The 13,449-nt window shown below is 41.2% G+C and overlaps 1 protein-coding gene across 1 annotated transcript in view; it reads left to right on the top strand.

The window, feature by feature from the left end:
* gnao1b (guanine nucleotide binding protein (G protein), alpha activating activity polypeptide O, b) overlaps nt 1-11,671 on the top strand; it is a 231,476-nt gene extending 219,805 nt beyond the window's left edge. Inside the window, exon 8 of the mRNA XM_043707218.1 lies at nt 9,902-11,671. Coding sequence (XP_043563153.1) covers nt 9,902-10,089 — 188 coding nt within the window. The 3' untranslated portion in view covers nt 10,090-11,671. The remainder of the gene's footprint in view (nt 1-9,901) is intronic.
* Nucleotides 11,672-13,449: the final 1,778 nt, after the last annotated feature.

Genomic DNA, 13,449 nt, shown 5'->3' on the forward strand with positions numbered 1-13,449 from the left:
TTGGGGGGTGTGAGTGTGTGTGTGTGTGGGGGAGTGTGAGTATGTGTGTGTGAGAGTGTGTCTGTGTGTGTGTGTGTCTGTGTGTGTGTATGCATGTGTGTATCATTCCACAACATTGTAGAATGAGTGATGGTGCATCAGCAGCTTGTTTAACCCCTCATTGGCTTCAATGGAATAACTCAGGATAAATGCAGGATGGGCTGCCATTTGGCTATCACCCATTTCATACTGTCAACATTACAAATCAACCTCCATTGTGTGAAAATCACACGTTATGATCTTTGAAGTGTTTCAATCAGGCTGCGGAAGGGTAATAAACCAATCATCACCTTTTTTTTAATTTGTCAAGCATCACTGACTATGCCACTATTTATTGCCCATCCCTAATTTCCCTTGAGAAAGTGATGGTGAGCTGCCGCCTTGAACTGCTGCATCCATGTGGTACAGGAGCACAGAATGTTGTGAGGGAGCAAGTTCTAAGATTTTGCATGAGCGACACTAAAGAAAATTTGATATAGTTCCAAGCTAAGAAGATGTGTAGCTTGAAGGGAACTTGCAGCAGGTAGTGTTCTTGTGTATCTGCTGTCTTTGACCTTCTAGGGGATAGAGGTCAAAAGTTTTGGAGATGCTATTTAAAAATACTTGGAGAGTTGTTGCAATGAGTCTTGTGGATGGTATGCACTGCTGTCCCTGTGAATTGGTGGTGGGGGAGTGAGTGTTGAAGGTGATAGATGGGATGCCACTCATGGGCTGCTTTATCCTTAATGGTGTTGAGTTTTTACAATAGAGAAATAGAATTGTACAGCATGAAGATAGACCCTTCAGTCCATGCCGCCCAGATATCCTAAATAAATCTATTCCCATTTACCAGCATTTGGCCCATGTCCCTCAAAACCATTCCTATTCATATACCCATCCAGATGCTTTTTAAATGTTGTAATTTTACCAGCTTGCACCACTTTGTCTGGCAGCTCATACCATACATGCACCACCCGATGCATGAAAATGTTGTCCCTTAGGTTCCTGCTATGTCTTTCCCCTCTCACCTTAAACATATGCCCTGTAGTTTAGGACTCCTGGGAAAAAGACCTCCACCATATCCGTACCCCTCATGATTTTATAAACCTCTGCAAGGTCACCCCAAAGCCTTCGACACTCCAGGGGAAAAAGGCCCAGCCTATTCACCCGCTACCGATAGCCCAAACCCTCTAAGCCTGGCAACATCATTGTAAATCTTTTCTGCACCCTTTCAAGTTTCACAACATCCCTCCTATAGTAGGAAGACCAGAATTGAATATAATATTTCAGAAGTGGCTTCACCAATGTCCTGTGCAGTCACAAAATGACATCCCAACTCATACACTCAATGTACTGACCTCTCTATCACAGCCCTGACTTGTGCCTTGTAAGTAGTGGACAGGCTTTGAGTTGACTGGTAGTGATTTACTCTTAGAGTCTTTGATCTGCTCTTGATAGTTACAGTATTTATATAGCTAGTCCAGTTCAATTTCTGGACAATCATAATAGCCAAGGTGTTGATAATGGAGATTTCAGCTATGGGAAGACAATGGTGTGTCATAAGGCAATGGCATGATTCTCTCTTACTGCAAGTGATCATTGCCTGATACTGTAATCTCTTGATGTTAGTTCAGGGACAAATATGCAACTCAGAAAGGATGGGTGGTGTTTCCATTGTAAGAGCTTCATTAACATTTATACTGACTTCCAAAATAATAAATGTAACAGTCTATTTACAACAAACTGATATTATTTTTTACTGTTTTTTGTGTTTGCCTATGTTTCATATTTCTGTATCTTTGAGTATATTTGTCCTTTGTTTAGTCTATGTGTCTGTGTACCTTCCCATGAGTAGAAACCTGTACTTGTGGAGCTGCATTTTTCTGTGTGTATATATATTATATATATATGTGTGTGTGTGTGTGTAAAGTTTTTTGTCTCTGTGATTGTGTTATTGTGCATTTGCTTATGTCCACATGTATATTTCAGGCATGTAGACTGTTAGTACATGCACTTATCAATGTACATACTTGCTTGTGTATCTAAGGATATGTACATGTACATGTGCACGAATCCAGGAACTGTGTCATGGAGCAGGCCTACAGTTGTAATAGCTGGGTCCAGGTCAAGGCTTGAGTAGTTGACAGGAGCTAGGCCCAGATGTAATTGTTGGTTGGGTCCAGGAGGCACTGTCTGCTGTCAGGGGTGAGGTGGGGGTGGGGGGGAGAGAAATGAGGCTGTACAGTTTGAACAGGAAAGGAGGAGGCCGTAAAAGTGCAGATGGAAAGCAATAAACCTTCAGGAGTTGGAAACGAGGGAGGCTGAGAAAAAGGGGTGCTAAGGAGGAGGCTCTAAATAGGGCTGCATGTTAGAGGAGTCTGCAGGCAGATCGACTGAGGATACAAGGTGTGGGGGAAGCAGAGGCTACAAAAGGGAGTGCACCACTTTAAACCTGACAACAAAATAATATTCAACTAACTGGGAGCCAAGAAAACTTGAAAATCTCCGAGGTAATGAATTCCTCACAAATTATTGTGAAATCTCCAGCTTAAGAGTGCAAATGTTCAGTATTGACTACATGGAGAAAATGTGGCACCAATGGATGTTATTTTAAATGAAAATTCAATTTTATTATATCTGAAATTGAGATCAGAGGTGCAGTTAAAAAGTGTAAAAAAATGCCTTTTTTAAATGTTCCAGCTTTGTGCATATGCAGCACATTAGCTTTGACCTTACCTGTCTGTGAAATTTGTATTTGGGATGATGTCAATTTTTGTGTAGAAATGTCTTAGTTATTTTGAAAAAAGCTTTTATTGTTAACTTGTTCACTTGGGTCAATTTATTAGACACCAAATTATTTAACGCTTTCCTTGTATGTTGTGGCTTTAAGCGTATTTTGGGATTAATAATTGAAGATCTTGCTGACTTCTTCTAATTCTGCTTCTGTGTGAGCCCAGATATCTCATACGTTAATACACACCAAAGGTATTGTTACTTAACAACTACATCACCTCATCAATAAGTTAGTGAGAATGAAAAAATAAACTTAAAATCAAAAAAAAGCTCTCAAATGAACATTAAGAGCTCTTCAAAATATTGTTTTGAGATACAGCCAGATTGAAAGGGTGGAGCTGTTTGCAAACTATGAACTTCTGAAGTTTGTACAATTATCTCACAAAGCCATGGGTATAAGGCATTACAAACTGACATTTGCACTTCCAATGGTCTTAGAGCGTAAGAGTATAAAACCAAAGAAATTTTGCTGAAACCATATCAAACTGTTTGACTCCAGTGTGACTATGCTGCACACCAGAAGAATGTAAGCATTTTGTTAAGACATCAGAAGACTGTTTTAAGAAAGGGGGGTTACAGAGAAGCCCAGTTGTTCTCCTTAAAGCCAAGAAGCCTGAATGGAACTTGTTGAAGGTGTATAAAATCATGAAGCATTCAGATAGAATAAATAAAACTGTTTCCAATGGCTAAATGATTGATAATCAGATTGCTCAGATTTAACTACCTAAATTAATTGATAAAAGAACCAGAGGGAACATGAGGAAAAACTTGCATGCACACAGTCATTAGGATTTGAAATATGTTCCCTCCATAATTCTGTGATGGTACACAATATTGTGCAAGACTTCCTGCTCGTGTACTCCAACTCTCTTGCAATGAAGGCCTCAGATACTAAATACAGAATTCACATTGATAAAGGTAAGAAAGAGGAAGAGAAATGGTGGAACTCTGAATGGCAAAGTATTCTGAAAAAGTATTGCTTGTCTTCGTTCTGCCAAATTAAAGGCACAGGTAATGCCAGACCGCATGGATGTAATTGTGAAATAGCAATTAATACCATCAATGTCAGCATAGGAAAGATTAATGTAAGAGGCAAAGGTAAGTACAGGAGACAGAAAACATGCAACACGTTGAGACAAGTGAGGATCTGACACAAATTAACTGGTTAGAAACTAGATTGGAAAGCAAGATCTTGATAGAAAAGGGGCAGAGTAACAGGGTTAACATATGTTTCAAGGCAAAAAGAAGGTGAATTGAATCTATATATGGATAAGTAGAAATTTAAAGTAGCAAAAAAGACTTTTCATAACCTCAGGATATAATAAAACACTTAATGAACAATGAAGTATTTTTGAAGTGCCATCATTGTTGAGATTTGGAAATATGGCAACCAAATTTTTTTTCAAACAACAATGTGATAATAATCAGATATTCTTTATTGTGATGCTGTTTGATGGATAACTATTTGCCAAGAAAGATGGCATTGGGTTATTTCTGTCCACCACTGGGAATGAGAGTAGGATTTAGCTTCACATTTCATCTCCAAGATTCTTACAGTGTAACAGTCCACCAGTACTGCATTGGAGTGTCTGCCAAGATTCCGTCTCTGAGGCAGGCAATCAACTGAGCTGTGGACAACAGTTAAAAAGCTTAAACTTTGAAACTTAAGTAGACATATAAGGGCTAACAACTGATGGTCTTACATTAATGTTTACAAATGATGGTGGAGATGAGTATGTAGATGTGAGAGAGAAGGGTATGAGAATGTGTCAGAATTGTAGAAGGGAAACTGGATATGAAATGCTCAAGGTAAATAAGTCACAGGACTGCAAGGGCTGCTGGAACTCCACAAATGCAGAAAGGTAAGCCATTGAATTGGCAATGAGCTTGTAATATCATACTGTGCACTTGCAGCATGCTCATCCACAAAGAGTTAGACTGTGAGTCAGTACAATCCTGTACATGTGATAACAGGTCAACTGCCCCTTTGACAGCTCTTCCATTGACCTCTATGTTGACAGGCTACATACTGAATTTGCATCTTGTTCGGCTGAATATTAGAATGTACTTCACTAACATTATAGTCATTCATCTTTTTGATCAGTATTAATTATGGACATATTCAAAGCTCTCACTTCTACCTGCTTTTTGTCGATTTATTTCTTTTATATTCATACACCATGCTTCATTTTCCCAGATGTTTTGACCAGCTAACGTTGCGTCAGTGTTATTCAAGCTAGTACTTAACTTCTTAGAAACTGACTATGACAAATGATATTGATCTTCCACAGCCAATTTAAAAATAATAGTTCTACCATTCATCTTTAGATTAACCAACCATTCAGTTTAGTACCTTGCACATCCATGGGTTGCCATAAAGAATTTTACAACCAAAAAAAGTATACCTGAAGTGCATTGCGAGCTTTTTGTAATGTTGGAGAAATGGCATCCAATTTGAAGTAGTAAACTTCCACTAGCAATGAGATATTAATGACCACTTTGATTCATACATGTTAGTTGAGGGCTAAATACTGGCCCCTCCAGCAATACCGATCTCCCTCAGCAGTGAAACTTGAAGCCATGACATTCTGGTTCAGAGACATATGTGCTGCCAATTGAAACACAGCTACTACAAAGCCAGTCATGACTGTGCGGTCAGTGGGAGTAACCTGAAAGCTGAGCCAATGTATCTCCATGATGAGGGGTGGATGTTTTGGAGTGCTGTGCTTTGTATGGTGGGGAATGCATTCTGTGCATATTCATGTTGGTAGCTGGTCCAGTTTTCATGTTCACTGTTGAAAGCCCAGAAATGTTTCCAATATACAGTGACCTCCACAAAAGACTATTCATGCAAGGGCAGCATGGTGGCACAGTGGTTAGCACTGCTGCCTCACAGCGCCAGAAACCTGGGTTCAATTCCCGCCTCGGGCAGCTGTCCATGTGGAGTTTGCATGCTCTCCCCGTGTCTGCGTGGGTTTCCTCCGGGTGCTCCGTTTTCCTTCCACTGTCCAAAGTTGTGCAGGTTAGGTGAATTGGCCACGCTAAATTGCCCATAGTGTTGGGTGAAGGGGTAAATGTAGGGGAATGGGTCTGGGTGGGTTGCTCTTCGGAGGGTCGGTGTGGACTTGTTGGGCTGAAGGGCCTGTTTTCACACTGTAAGTAATCTAATCAAATGTGCAAACAAGGAACAACAGTAGGCCACTCGATATTTGCAATGGCTGATCTGATTTTAACATCAATTCTATGTTCTTGTATCTCCCCGATAATCTTTCATCCCCTTGGTAATGAAGAATGTATCTACTTACGCCTTAAAAATATGTAAAGGTTTTGCATTCACTGTTTTTTGAAGAAGAGAATGGCAAAGATTCATAACTCTCTGAGAAAAAAGATGTTTCCTAATGCCTGTTTTAAATGGGCGATCACTTATTTTTAAACAATGATCCTTAGTTCAGATTCTCCCACAAGAAGAAACACCCTTTCAACAGCCACCAATTCAATTCACCTCAGGATCCTATGTTTCAATTATTTCATCTCTGATTCTTCTAAACTCCAGAGGATACAGGCCAGGCCTGTCTAGCCTGTCCTCATAAGGCAATCCACCCAGGGTAATGAAGGAGGTGTTTGGCAGGCTTGTCAACATTGGTCAGAATATAGGAGCATGGGACATCGTGTTGCAACACTACAGGACATTGGCCACTTTTGGAATACTGCATTAAATACTGGTCATCCTGCTGTAGGGAGGATGTTGTTAAACTAGAAAGCCCTTAAAGAAACAAAAATTACAAGGATATTACCAGGACTGGAGGGTTTGAGTTATAAGGAGGAGCTGGATAGGCTGGGATTTTTTTGGCCTGGATCGTCAGGTGCTGAGGGGTGAGGGGCATGGATAGGTTGGATAGCCAAGGTCTTTTCCCTGGGTTGGGAGTAGTCCAAAACTAGAGGGCATAGGTTTAAGGTGACAGGGAAAAGACTTAAAAGGAACCTGAGGGGCAACGTCTTTCACACCAGAGGACGTGGTAGAGGTGGGTAAAAGTGAGAACCTCAGATGCGGGAGAGTTAGAGTCTAAAGTGTGGTGCTAGAAAAGCGCAGCAGGTCAGGCAGCATCCAAGGAGCAGGAGAGTTGACGTTTTGGGCTTAAGCCCATCATCATCAGGGATATGGGCCAAATGCAGGCAAATAGGAACGAGGATTGGATTCCTGCCACAGTAGATGGTGTATTTTGAACTTAGTAAAATCTGGAAGTAAGTCTATAATGATGACCATGAATCCATTATTGATTGTTGAAAAAGACCATCTGGTTCACTAACGCCCATTAGGAAAGGAATCTGCCATCCTTACCTGGTCTGGCCTACATATGACTCCAGACTCACTGTAATGTGGTTGACTCTTAACCATCCTCTAGGCAATTAGCGATGGGCAATAAATCCTGGCTTGATCAGTGACACCTTCATCCCATGCATGAATATAATAAAAGGGACTCGTTCAGTTTAGGATATCTGGTTGGCATAGATGATTTGGACTGAAGGGTCCATTCTGTGCTGTATGACTTGATGCTTCTATTAAACTTTCTCCAAACTGCTTCCATTGCACTAACATCCTTCTATAAATGCAGTAACTAGTACTGTGCAGTATTCCAGGTGCAATCTTACCAATGCCCTGTATAACTGAAGTATAACGATTCGTGCATTCAATTCCCTTCACAATAAACCATAACATTTGCCTGATGGTGGTGGAGGTTCAGAATAAGAAATTGGCTGGGGGAAACTCCCTGTCCCTATTTGACACCCCCTTAAAAAGACATAGCTGTAATTCTGAGCTGAATGGAGCAGGCGATTGTGGGTACAAGCCAGGCATCATAACTGATGCTATATCTTAGTTCCACTACATGTTACTGCTGTTCTTTCAGAACTCAAATCCCCATCTCTCAGGACATGTAAATGATTAGAATGCTATCCATTGAAGCTCCAATTCAGACATGCCATAAAGAAAGTAATGTTCGAATAAAGAAACCACACAGGAACAAGGCATTCACATGTGGAAAACCAAGTGGAGGGAATAAATCTTCAAAGCTCCCCTTGAGCCCTGGAGCTTAGATACTCAATGCCACATTGTTGCTGTGTTGGCAGTGCCAGATAATCCATCAGAGACAGAACAAGAAAAAGGCTGTGCAAAGGCCCAGTGTCTAGGTTTGGGCAAGCTTTATTGCAGCAGTTAATTGCATGTTTGCAGTTTTAACACCATGAGTCCATCTATCACACAAATATAACTGGAAGTCTGACACCACAAATCAACTTCTGATAACAGCAGCAAAGTGCTCAGATAGTCAGATATCCCTCTGTTACCAAAGTTTCTAATAATTAAAGGCATACAGCCAATGTTCCCTCCAAGTGGCAGTGTAGTTGCTTGTCATTTCAATGCACACGGATCAACATGCCAACATATTGACTTAGTCACTGCTGTGCACAAACCTCAAGAAAGGTTAGGGGGAGCATACCATATAGCCCCATCTCACTGTTTCCAGCTATCAAATAAATCTTTTTCTAAAATGTACTTCATTCATAGAATTTCTAAACGCACATACAAAAGCATACATCAAAACATCTCAGATTGAAAATTACAGTGCAATAGAATTCACCCTTTCTTCCACTGGGAGTTTCAACACCGAACCACCTCAATACGATTTCAGTATTCTTGATACTTACAATATACGTGTCAGACATTCAGCCCAAAAGATCCACAGTTTCCAGTCCATTGGTGTACTATGGATGTGTGGCCTGAGATTGTGACCATTGCTCAAAGCACCTCTCCAGGACCTGTACCCCAGTGCATCCCTTAGCACGCAGCCTGAAACCTGGAGTCAGTCTGCTACAGCTGTTCATGGGCAAGTCAAGGGTCATTTGCAAGGAAAGATCCCATGTTTTGGGCAAACCAAAGAAGGCTTCCTCCAGGTTGATGATCCTCACGCTGTGGTCTTCTGACCTCTGTATTTCCCTGAGAAAACAGAGCACAGAGACCTGCATCACTGAGCATGCCCATGATAAACCATGACATAAACCACTGCACCTCTCTCCAAACCTTCTTTCCAAAGGTGCTTTTCAGCATTTTGTATTTATTGAGTGAAATAACTGAGCAAATAAATTTCCCTTTCCCCATTTACTTACATCTGGTGATTTAGCCATGGCAATGAGTCCAGAACCACACATTTGAATAGAAGTTGTGGACAGACTTTATTTTTAGTTAAACCTTGTACAAGACTCTGGTAAGTGCTGGGCACTTCATCCAACATTTCAAAGTCACCATGCAGACTCCTTAACATTTCCTAAACTTCTTGACACCATTTGCTCTGATTAATTTACATCATTACAGATTTGTATCAACAAATTCCTGCAAACATATCAGAGCTGTGATGTTGCTGTTTTGGCTGTTATGTAACCTTGTAATTTACTGTCTCACCACATTAAATAACACTGAAGAGGTATTTCAGATGTTGAAGTATGACTGGATTTAATCAAAATTGACATTGATTAATGACTAAATGAAGTTCACTGGATTTGTGTGGCTATATCATAGCCAATTGTTAACCATTTTGAAGCAGTAGGTATAAAAACAATTGGTCTCAGGATTTGTTTTTATCATAGAAATACCTTTCTGGAAGCTGGTTTCTGCTATCAGGCCTCTCAGAGAGTGAGAGGTGTAAGTTTGACACTGACGATTATGAAGTACCACACATGGGAAAGAAAAATGGCCACTGCAGGTAATGCATAACATAGATCAGAATGTTGAAAACCGATCAAGTGGCCTCATGTTTCAGCATGACTATCTACTGCAGAGCAGCAATAAGCAAGGCTGTAGAATCTTGGACAGTCAAGTAACACGAGCATGCTTGAACTGGTTGGTACTCTGGCCAGAAATAATGTGTCCATTTGTGATTCAACCAGTGCACTGTGCCAACAGAGGATAGAAAAGGGGTCAGAATTCTTTGTAAATCATGGTTTGCCCAATAAGGTTATCTTTAAAGTCTAGAGGTATGTCTGTTGTACCATTCCTTGCACTGAAGGCTATTTTGTTCCATTCTACCCTTGCCTTTAGGCCCCAACACTTATGAGGATGGTGCAGCCTACGTCCAAGCACAATTTGAAAGCAAGAACCGCTCTCCCAATAAGGAGATCTACTGCCACTTGACCTGTGCTACGGATACTGGCAACATCCAAGTGGTCTTCGATGCCGTCACTGACATCATCATTGCCAACAATCTCCGAGGCTGCGGCTTATACTGACTCTACTGTCTAGAGGCAAATTTGGTGATGATAATTGAATGCAAGTTGGTAAATAAAGGCATAACGTATATAATTCTTTTTAGTTATCATAAGCTGCCAACAGAACTAGACTCCTGAAACCCGCAGCCTTATCACAAACTTGTACACAGTTAACACTGTACTTCACTGGATCTTCTGCTTTCAAGAGAGAAATTTTACAAAAATCTTTTTAAAAAGAATGCACACATCCCCCACACCCATCCCTGGACAGACGAGCCCTTTTCTAGGTAACATGTCTGCCTGTTTTTAACACATGGCCTGCAGGCTGGTATCAGTGTGACACTCTCACCTTCCAAGCACAAGGCTTGAGTTTCCAGTGTTTAGTTCCGTGGCAGCTCTTTGACTAATATGTTAGGAAACCTGAGGACGCACAGGACAGCACCATATCAGCTGCATTGAGCCTCCCTCTTCATATAGTGGAATGGAACGGCCCTGAGTTAAGCACAGCAACAGCCTTGGAGCTTTCCACTCTGACCGAGGGAGGAGAGGGGCTTCCGTTTACTAAAAGCTTGAAGGTCTTTTTTTTTGCCAGAGAAGTTTTTTTTTATTTTCTTTGATTGTCCTTACCAGTGCCAACCATCCATTCCTTCCCCCACCCCCAAACACCCTTGTATCCCTCCTCTCCCTTTGGTGAGCTCGTGAAAATGGCTTTAGACAAGTTGGTGACCTGATAAATGTTTCTCTTCCTCCCTCCCCTCAGAGTGTGCATGAAGAATCTCTTGTGTGTTTTGTGTGATGGGAAAGTTCCCTCAGCCTCTCTTTCTGCAGACTGTATAATGGACTATCCTGGTGCCCTTATGTACAGATAGCATGATCTTTGGCCTTTGTGAGACACAGCCTTCCTACACGGTCAGTTCAACCTTCTGAAAACTGAATGGTGGTTGTGTGTTTCAGTAGAATGCTGTAGATCTGGTTTTAGCCAAGTCTTTAAAAGTAGAAGCTAAAATAATAAATTATTTTAAAAAATCCATTTCTTGTGCTTTGTAGCTTCAAAAAGGTTATTTTTCCCTTTTTTTTAAAAAAGAAAAGACTAAGGAAATTCTGCTGAAAGGTTGTGTGCAACACTCGGATTAGTTAAAGCCAAGTTAATGTTTTGGATTATACTGGTTCAGCGCTGCTTTGGTTACTCTTTAGCCTGACGTCCTGCATTTGCAACATCTTTACTCAGCCTGGAGTCTTTCAGCCCACGCGTTGGACCCCGACTGTCCTCCAGGACAGTGCCACTGTACAGTAACAACAAAACTGTTTAGACTTACCTTAGTTCTTATTGTATTGGGATTAAAAAAATAATAAACTTGTTCACCCTCCAGGTTTGTATAGAAAAGCACAGCTCTCACTGGCCAAGTAGGTGCAGTAAAGATGTCCCCCATTTGACAATATTTGCTATGATACTGTGTAATATATAAGTTAGGCTTCCTTTCCTTCTCGGTGAACGTCTGTGCTGCTATTTCTTCTTTTTAGTGAATGGTGTTTTCTCCTGTGGGATGTTAGTGACGCAAACACCTCAAATGTAGTGTTTACATTAAAGCCACAGTTTTCATGACCAATATTGTTTGTCATTTCCTAGTTTGATTGAAACAAGGTTGCACCCCACTGTCTCATTTCTGAATAACTCGTGACCTTTAAACGCTGACAGCAAACCAGCTTGTAGGAAAATGGTGGCCGTCCATGGTGGTGGCCTTTCTACATTATTTATTGATTCGTTTCTTGCTGGTGTCTGTTCAACGTGGCCAGTCTCTTTTACAGATGATGGAATATTCATGTGTAGCTCTTCAATAAAGAGGAAATTTGTCAGTAACACACAGTCTCCACACCTCTGGTTTTCAGATTACAATCATTCCTTTGTTTTGTGTTTTTGTTCATTTGCTCGGTATGTTTGTGGTGTTTGACAAGTCATTTTTCACTTTCTGACCTGACATTGCAATGCGTGTTCTCCTGCAGTTAGTGCCTTGCCCATTGAGTGGTGTTGCTCAAACTCCATTCTCTAATGGGCAATGGCACAATTCCATGAACAGAAGAGACCCCTTCAATTTCTTTTCCATTCTCTTGCAAAAGCGTCAAATGGCACACATCTGAGGGGTCTTAGACAAGAGTATAGATAGGATGAGCCTTTGTCTTATTGTTTAGAGATCTATCTTCACTAATGGATGGGAAGGCTAGAGAGAGAGGCCCCCTGGTTACCTGTTAAGACTCTCAAAGATTAATCTCTTGTCAGCTTTTATCCCCTTTAACACTGAGTTTTATCCTTATGTTAACCTATATCATGGAGGGAACTATTTACATGCAACATATCCTCAAAAATGACCAGTTTGGAATCTGGTAACCTTTGCATGTGGATGCCAGTTTACTGGGTCCAAAGGCAATGGTGCAATCAAACGAATCTAGTAAGGAGTCTCGTGGTTAAAGTAGATGTTTCCATTCTGTCATTAATAATATTGGAAAACTCACTTTGAGCTGGGTGAAATGCTTGAAATATCAGACAAAGGTCATGTATAGGTCCTGCAGATGCTGGAGAGTCAGAGTCGAAAAGTGTGGCGCTAGAAAAGCACAGCAGGTCAAGCAGCATCCGAGGAGCAGAAGAGTCGACATTTCAGGCATAAGCCATTCATCATGAACGTGGAGGGGGAAGGTGGCGGAGAGATAAATAGGGAATTGGGGTAGGCTGGGGAAAGGTAGGTGGGAAGCTGATAGGTGGATGCAGGTGGGATGTGATTGTAATAGGTCAGTGTGGAGGGTAGAGCAGATAGATGGGAAGGAAGATGGTCAGGTAGGACAGGTCATGAGTGCGGTGCCGAGTTGGAGGATTGGATCTGGGATGAGGGGAGATTTGGAAACTAGTGAAGTCGATGTTGATGCCGTGTGGTTGAAGGACACCAAGGCAGAAGATGAGGCATAATCATTCCTAGCCTAAAGATTTTTTAACTCAAATAAAATCAATTCATAAAATTAACTTAATAGAGTCATAGAGATGTACAGCACAAAACCAGACCTTTAGCTTCAACTTGTCCATGCCGGCCAGATATCCTAAATTAATCTAGCCCAATTTGCCAGCATTTGGCCCATATCCCTCTAAACCTTTCCTATTCATGTACCCATCCAGATGCCTTTTAAATGTTATAATTGTACCAGGTTCCACCACTTCCTCTGGCAGTTCATTCCATACATACACCACCATCTGCATGAAAAAGATGCCCCTTCGGTCCCTTTTAAATTTTTCCCCTCTCACCTGAAACATATGCCCTCTAGTTTTGGATTCCCCTATCCTGGGGAAAAGGCCTCGGCCATGACCCTATCCGTGCTCCTCATGATTTTACAATCTTC

Source organism: Chiloscyllium plagiosum, chromosome 17 (genome assembly GCF_004010195.1).
Source record: "Chiloscyllium plagiosum isolate BGI_BamShark_2017 chromosome 17, ASM401019v2, whole genome shotgun sequence".
In the NCBI taxonomy this organism is placed as follows: Eukaryota; Metazoa; Chordata; class Chondrichthyes; order Orectolobiformes; family Hemiscylliidae; genus Chiloscyllium; species Chiloscyllium plagiosum.